The sequence below is a fragment of the Solanum verrucosum genome, unplaced genomic scaffold (genome assembly GCF_900185275.1).
Source record: "Solanum verrucosum unplaced genomic scaffold, falcon-dt-bn FXZP01000261.1, whole genome shotgun sequence".
Classification (NCBI taxonomy): Eukaryota; Viridiplantae; Streptophyta; class Magnoliopsida; order Solanales; family Solanaceae; genus Solanum; species Solanum verrucosum.
This window is the reverse complement of record NW_026019969.1, coordinates 4,253,745-4,262,397: the sequence shown is the minus strand read 5'-3', so window position 1 is coordinate 4,262,397 and position 8,653 is coordinate 4,253,745. Positions and strand designations below refer to the sequence as shown.

Here is an 8,653-nt window from a genome sequence, read left to right as displayed (position 1 = left end):
TAATTTGAAGAGTAACATTTTGTCTTCGATTAAAATAAATTATATGTTTTCATCTGATGTCTACTACCTTAATTGATGCCGAATTAAATTGATTTTTTCCCGATTCCCAATTTCATTAAAACAAATATATAATAAAATTTAGTTTTATATCTTTATATTTATTTACTAGTAAACGTGAATAATATAAGATTTAATTCTTCATTGTGAAAAAAACAAGAGGGATCGGTTCAAGTAGTAAATACCCTCCAACGTAAAGCTAATCATACCTCACATTCCATCATAAAATATAAACAGTAGCAGCAGAAAGGAACTGACAACTAAAAACTCACAATAACTATTGGCAATCCAAAACATATTTATAACAAAAACACAAAGCTATTCAAACAGCTTAATCTGCAATCCAAGTCAAATAAAAAACAAAAGAAGATGCAAAATGTTCAAGGAGTTCTGATGGAAGGACATGAGAATTCTACTTGACAGCAACAGCTAGTTCTTCAGCTCATGTATTGCAGCGAGGCTGTTTGTGTAAGGTATGAATCTTCTCTTCGGATTTAGTTGTCCTGGAGTCATAAAAGTCTCAATCTTCTGCCCACTCAGGTAATAAAGATATATCCTTTCAGTTGTGCAGATCACCACAATGTCATCACCACTGTTTATGCAGGGTAACACGCTGCACAACACAGTACCATTGTCAATAAAGGGATCTTCCTCCAGTGTTTGGCGAGACTTCTTGTGTCCAAGATTTATGCAGACACTGTGATTCAGACTCATGTCCATTCCTCCGTATATATCTAACATAAAAACATCCCCACAATCGTTGTAAACAGTTACATAGGATAGCTCATCCTTTACCTGAGTCAAGGCACCATATCTCCCAGGTGGAATAGGCACACGTAGAACTGCTGAAACCTCACTTTTCACATCAAACGCTAGCACACCATTTGATGTTGTACTCCAGTACGCCATCCCCTTCATATATAATCCCCCACCAACAAGAGTTGTATCTTCTAACTCAAGACACTCTGAAGAAGAGCGACTCCAGGAATTTGATTGAGACGAGTAAATCTCAAAGAACACAACTGGTTGATCAAGAAGAGGGACAGCAGCGACAAGGTGAAAATACGATTCAATATTACCCTGAGGGTCAAACGCAAGAATGACAGCTGGATCAGATCCGTGATAATATTGATGAGGAGGGATACATTTCCAATCTTCGGTCAGAGGATTGCAAACGTAATAACTCTCCAACCCCTGGCAAAGGAGCAACCCGCTGCTAGAACTGAGAACTTTAATCCTTTCAGGCAAGAAACCCAGGGAAGGATTGGGGATACCATTCCCAGAATGGTCCAGAGACAAGAAATTAGGATCAGATTGGAAATCCGCATCCACAACTTGATAAAAGTAGCCTGAAAGTTTCTGGAATGAAGTGCTTTGCTGGTATGCTAATAACGGACAAACTATCCAATGATTCCATTCATTGGACACTGCCCGAAACTTCATCAATGATTTACCAGGAAGGAAAGGCAATACATGTTTCATAGCCACATCTTTGATCTCCATGTCTTCTCTCCTAATGTAGTCTGCAGGTAATTTTGATACTTCATTCCATTCCTGCTTATAAGCAACAGCCTTGAAGTCGTCCTCTGGAACCTGCAATCCAAGACAAAAGAGGTATTGTAATCAGATGAAAGAGATATATACATATCAATTACAGCTCAAATTCATATTAGTTGGTGTCAATCCCATGAAACACTTATTTCTACTCCTCTCTATTTAGGTTGGGCCATTTCAAGAAGTTCACTTACAAAGGCTCATTTAGATAGTGTATTCATCAACATTTCTCAAAAAAATAAGGAAAATAACGGAAAGACAAACAAGAGAGTAGTAGTATCAGAAAGTGCAAGATCTAAAGAAGCAGCTTCTCAAAAAAATAGGGTAGTTCAAATTGCCCATATAACTACATTGTGAAAATAAAAAAAATGGATTAGGAATAAGATGAGTTCAAATGAAGCAAAATGAATAGTAATTTTCATCCATCCAAGTAATTGTTGGTTGTGAAACCTTAGATATGTTTCACTATTGCAGAACTATTGATCAGAAGAAAAAACGACCATTCTTCTATAATAAAAAGGATATCGGAAACAGCTTCTCTATCCAATAAAAGGGGGGTGGGGGGGTAAGGTCTGCGTACATCCAACCTTTCCCAGACCCCATTTGTGGGATTCCACTGGGTATGTTGTTGTTGTACCGAAATACATAAGTTTCAGTATTGTTCTTCATATAAAACGAATAAAAATACACAAAAATAGGAGAGGAAGAAAACGATACCTTGTGAGTCCCACTGTCCTGTTGTTGAATAGCTGGAGAAAACTCCTCAGCATCAGCCATGATATTATTCTCAAACTCATCAGAGCTAATAGTCATCATGTTGTCCTTCAACAATTCCATTTAATTTTTTCTGCACAAAAAGCACGGTGTTAGTGACAATGGAAAATTTAAAGCATAAACTCCCTCAAAGTATACTTGTGAACAATCAAAAGAAAGACATCCTAATCCACTCTAACAAAGTGTTTTAGTATGCTAGAAATTAGGATCTCATAGAAGGAGCAGATGAGGTAAACTCTAGACTCTACTTCATAGATCACTAATCATCAGTATCAAAAGAAGAAAAGACATTTCACTATACATAAAATCATAGATTTTGAAATGTCAATCACCATTAAGCAGTTCATCTCCTTGGTAACTGTGGTTCGAAGAAATCAAAATATCAACAATCAAGAAATTCCACAATACTGAAAATCAAGAAACCATAGATTTAGAAAAGTAAATCTTCCATAAAGAAGGAATTTTGAAACAAAGAGTCAAAAGGCAATTAAATAAGTCATTCACACATAGTTCATATCATAAATCTGAGTAAAATCCGACGGTTCATATATATAAATCTTGGTCAATTGAAACGTGAAAAAATTTACATACAACTAGTCCCACATAAGCATAATACAAGGAATAAAAACACATTCCAACAATTGAAACAGATGACGATCAAATGGAACAAATTAAGAATAAATCACTTTTCATGACATATATAATGAATAATCGTGAAAAAGAAATTTAGAGTTTTTAATGAATACTGGTAATCAAAAAACATTAGAAGAATTAAGGAAAGAACTCACAATGCCTGGGGGTTGAGTTGCCGTAAACAAAGAAGAAGAGGGGAATGCGGCTTGAAACCCTAGCGGTGATGAGAGCCGTGTGTGGAGAAGAGAGTGGAGAGAGTTCAAGATTGCAGAAATTTAGCAAAGAGTTTAGTTTGTATAAATGAAATATTGTTTGCTTCTTTGGCTATATATATATATATTAGGAAACAAAGTTGATAAAAAGAGGAGAATTTCGACATTTCATGGCCTTACACAATCTCAAGTCAAAATCTTTCTAGTAATTTTCATTCTGAATATAGCTGTCAAAATAGGTCAGTTCAATCTAATTCAGCTTAAGTTATGCAGACCAAGGAATTTGACGGGTTAGGGCGGGACAGCCCTTCCATGTTAAAAAGCCTTAAAATGACCAGCCCAGCCCAGCCCAACCCAACCTCAAAAGCGTGTCACGGGTTGGGGTGGACTAATCCTTCATTTTTTTCAATCTAAATCCGAACTTAAATGTATGTCAATTTGTTAACATTTCTAACATATAATTATATGAAAGTACATATTCAACACCAACACATCGCAAAGCACATTTGAATCAATTCATAAAGTTGTTTTGATTAACATCCTATACCCCCTACTTCATCAAGCATGTAAGAGGTAAATTTTCCTTCATCATCGTTATATCCAAACTCATCTCTCCTTTAAAATGATGATGTGGTAATTTTGGTTGGATTATAAGTTGAAGCAGGAGAAAGATTGCTCATTTTTGTTAATTTCAGGGTTTCTCTGAATTTGAAAGTGATCACATAGTAAGTTTCTATACCAAGACTCAATCCAATTAAGTCTGTAACGTCTACCAATTTCGCCATATCCCCCTTTCCTTTTGATCTGAGATTATCTTCTTTTGCATTTATATGCAAGTTTAATTAGTTAAACATTATCAAACAACTACATAATAAAAACTAATAATATTTAAATTCACTTTAAAATATTACATCTTTTAATTTGAATAAAGATGTACAACAGATTTTGAGTAGAAACAAGTGTTTGAACATTTTTACGATGGGTACAATTTTTACAGTTTTTTTTTAAAAAAACTAATACAACTTTTATAGTTGGTGATTAGGAATTTTAGTATTGGAGATTTAACGCGAAATGAGTAAAGTATTTTGTAAGATACCAAGACTTATTCGGTAATCACTATTCCTAGCTTCTACTCTTTTTCACAATTTTCTTTTTAAATTTAGAGTTTACATTAGATCATAATCATGAATGCAACTTCTATACTTGGTGATTAGGATTTAAAGCACAATGAGTAAAGCATTGTGTAAGATACTAAAACGTATTCAATGATCATTATTCCTAGTTTTTACTCTCTTTTTTTCACAATCTTCTTTTAAATTTCTAATTCAAATTAAATAGCCTTTAGGAGAAGGAGGAAGAGTAGGAGCTAGCTTTTCCTGGATGCTCTATAGGAATCCATCACTATTCCTTCCTCCACCTATAAAGGTTCATCCTGATTGCCCCACGAGACGGCCTCAACCTAACTCCGGTCAAGCCTCAATAACAAGCGAACTGACTTGAGGTGGCTTTTTTTTTTTTATGACAAGGGAAACCCTCAGCCGCTACCCTATGGGTGCACACATGGTAAAAACCCCGCTCCTATGCAATAGCTCGCAAACCACATAGGACAGGTAACCCGCACTAGGCATCAATTTTAAATGGACTTAAGAAATCTTAACCAAAACAATCCCGAGTAGCGTATTGGACTGGGGTTGCCTCAAGGGACTAGTCCATTTTGACAGCTCTAATCCTAAGTAAAATTTTCTCTTCTTTTACTGTTAAAAAGTTTCACAAGAGACTTAATTATCAGTGACTTCCCAACCTATAATAGCATAATCCATAAGAAGGTAAAATGTAAAACCCAATGAATGACATCTAACCAAAGCAAACATGTGCTTGCAACTTATTTTCTTTCACAGTGGAATTAATTGCAAATGCCTATAAGTCTCAAGAAATAACTATTCGATTAGCAATACTAAAACTTTGAAATTACTATCTACTTAAGCGGTTACATCACACATATTATTGCCTAAAAATCTGTCAGGAATAGCGTAAAACAGTTGACAAGCCAAGCACATAATGATATACTGAATTAAAATAAAAATTAAAAAATATGAGTACCTTGGGATTATGTTGCTTATTGTTTTCGTGGGAAACACCCTTCTTTCTCTCATTGGACTTGCATTTTTTCTTGGCGGTAGGACCAGATTGACGTGATCTCTGAGATTGGTGCGACTGTTCTCCATTGATAGCCATAGCAGAGAGTGAAAAATTCTCTGACTGAATCGGCTTTCTGCGTTTCCAATTGAAACCCCCAAAAGAGTGGGAATATCGAATGCGAAGAAGATACTGGAAAGGGTTTAAAGAAGAAACTGTTTATTGAAAAGGGTTTAACGGCATAGTAGTGCTAACTGTTAACATATTACTTACTTTACTTACGTTGTTCTCTTATATTGAACTCCTAACTTACCGTGACTTATAAGGTCGAAACTTAAATTATAGGAAAAATTATCTGACGTGAGTGTCTATATTGACTTATTGTAAGTCATTTTTTGTTGTTTATTAAACTTTTTTTTTTAATTTTGAAATTGTTTGGGAAACATAAAAACTGTTTTTAAGAAGAAAAAAAAATAGGGTGGGAAAATTTTTAAAAAGTTAGGTGTCGCCAACTTATGATTTTTAGCTATTAGCTTATGGGGAAAAAAAAATTTTGGCCAAAAAATTTGGTCAGAATTTGGCTAGAATGGTATTTTACCTATGTTATTTTACTTTTTAAATCATTTTTACCCTTTTAACATTAATACCTTTTAACTAAAAAATAGAGAAAAAATTAGTTTATTTTAAAATAAAAAAGATATTATAATTTTTTAAATTTTCTGGCCAATTAGCATAACTCTAGCTTATAAACCACTTTTAAAAAGTCAATCCAAACCCCTAAATTAATCATATATCATATATAAAAGAAAATCATACGCCCGCCTACATGGAGCCACCACAGACTAGAATTCTCTTTTAATTTATTTATTTCAAAACTAGCATTCTTCTTTCATTAAAAGTTGTGACTTTTATGAAGAATTGCGATTTTTATGAAAAATTGTGACTTTTATGAAAGATTGTGACCTTTCTGAAGGGTTGTAACTTTTTCAAAAAGTTGTGACATTTCCGATAAGGCACAATAAACATTTGTTCACACTATCCTTTGTTGTTATTAAAGATTTCCTCTCATTTTAAAACAACGAAAATTCTTATCTTCTTCTTCTTCTTATGCACAGTTAAATATTTGTATACTTTGATCATGTTGAGTGCTCACTGACACCATTGTTTTTGTATCAATATACAGGTGAATAAAATAATTTTCTCTTCAGAGGATTTATTCCTTTAAACCCTGGGTACAAAAGGGGGATAATTTCCTTAAGGGGACATTATACATTCAGTGGGCCCGAGTTTTTCCATTTTGTTTCATTCTTCTATTAATTATTGTTCTTGAGTATATGTTTTAAACTTTATTGTTTATGTTGTTTGCAAAGTTATTGCTATAAGTATTTGTTAGTACTGATTAAATAACACACGTTAATTGAGTATTCACGCAAGTTTTCTCTACTGAAATTGTTGAAGGTACGATAAAAAAATTCTTAAAGATGTATATTACCATCTCTTGAAGACAAAATTCAAATTTGATATGACATTGAAAGGACATAAAGACATTAAAAACATCATCACACCTTGATGTGCGAAGTGAACCAGGAAAAGAAGACAAGAATTAATAAACTTTTGACATTGGTTCAAGGATGTGTCAGATGACCTATCGAGGAATATGACTAGATTGGAGCCTCTTTTAATCCCAAAGACATAAATAACTGCATAATCAATTAATTGATCATAGTCAATATGAAGTATGGACAAATTCTCAAATTTACTTCAAGTTGTAAATACTTTTCTTGAAGTAATAGATGAGTTTTTCGACATTGCGATTGGAATAGAAGTGTAGTTTCAATAACTCCATAACTCTGGTATGTTGATTTTTAAAAAACATCCAAACAAACTGAATAGTTTTGTGTAATATTTTTCCCTTTCAAGTATATATAATAAGTTGAATTGTTGTCCAATATGATACATTCTCCTTTAAGTTTTCATTTTAATAATTACTTATGATACATTTAAATGGAGAACTTTAAAATGATATATGTAAAGCAAAAGGTAGGGCTGAACTTTTCAACACATTAGAATTAGAATATTTGTATATCTCAGGTTGATGTTCCTTTGATTCCCCAAAAATATCAAATAGTAACACTTCCTTGAAGTAAAAGGATAAATTATAAAATCAAATTAAAGAGATTGATTGAAGTATAAATCATAAAATGTTATAATTATCATTTTTCTTTACATTATTAATATTCGTTACTACGTAATTTTGTATGTAAGATAATAAATATAGTGTTTTAGTTTTAATGACTGATAGATTTTAAGTATTATTTTATAAAATTCCGTGATAATAAAAGAAAACCCTAGGCCCACCTATGTGGCACCACCACAATATAGGATTCCCTTTGAATTTATTTATTTTCAAAACTAACATTTCCCTTTCATAAAAACTTGCGAATTCAATGAAGAGTTGCGACTTTTATGAAAAGTTGTGACTTTTATGAAAGGTTGCGACCTTTTCGAAGGGTTGCAACTTTTTCAAATAGTCGTGACCCTTCCGACAAGGCACAATAAACATTTGTTCACACTACCCTTTGTTGTCTACATATAAATAGAGGGATTTCCTCTCATTTAAAACAACGAAAATTCTAAACCACTTCTTCTTCTTCTTCACAATTAAACATTTGTGTACTTTGCTCATGTTGAGTGTCTCACTGACACTATTGCTTATGTTACAGATCCTGGTATTTATTTTTACAGTCATTAATTTATGCTTATGTTATTAAGGATAAATGATAAGATGTTATAATTTTTATTTTCCTTTACATTAATGATGTTCGTTACTATGTAATCTTGTATGTAAAATAATATAATGTTTAATTTTAATGACAGATAGTTTTTAGGTATTATTTTATAAATTTCGTAATATTAAATTTCCACGCGAGGCGCGGGTAATTTTACTAGTATATACATAAAAGAGAACCTTAGGCCTGCCTATGTGGCGCCACCACAAACAAGAATTCCCTGTTAATTTATTTATTTCCAAAACTAGCATTCTCCTTTCATGTCTAAAAATAGAGGAATTTCCTCTCATTTTAAAACAACAAAAATTTTGAACTTCTTCGTCTTCTTCTAGACAATTAAATATTTGTGTACTTCGCTCCTTTAAACTTAGGGTACTAGAGTGGAATAATTTTCTTAAGGAAACATTGTGCATTCACTAGGCTCGATCTTTTCCATTATGTTTCATTTTATTGTTATAGATCGTGGTATATTTTTTACAGTCATTAATTTAGGCTTAG

General features: G+C 32.8%; 1 protein-coding gene across 1 annotated transcript; it reads right to left on the bottom strand.

Annotated features, from left to right (window-relative positions):
• Positions 1 to 486: 486 nt before the first annotated feature.
• On the bottom strand, positions 487 to 5,569 carry LOC125815891 (uncharacterized). The gene is made up of 3 exons (XM_049495459.1): positions 5,331 to 5,569; positions 2,329 to 2,458; positions 487 to 1,611 (listed from the first exon to the last, which is right to left on the bottom strand). The coding sequence occupies exons 2-3, from the start codon at positions 2,446 to 2,448 to the stop codon at positions 487 to 489; spliced, it is 1,245 nt and encodes a 414-aa protein (XP_049351416.1). The 5' UTR covers positions 2,449 to 2,458; positions 5,331 to 5,569.
• Between the last annotated feature and the right edge of the window lie 3,084 nt (positions 5,570 to 8,653).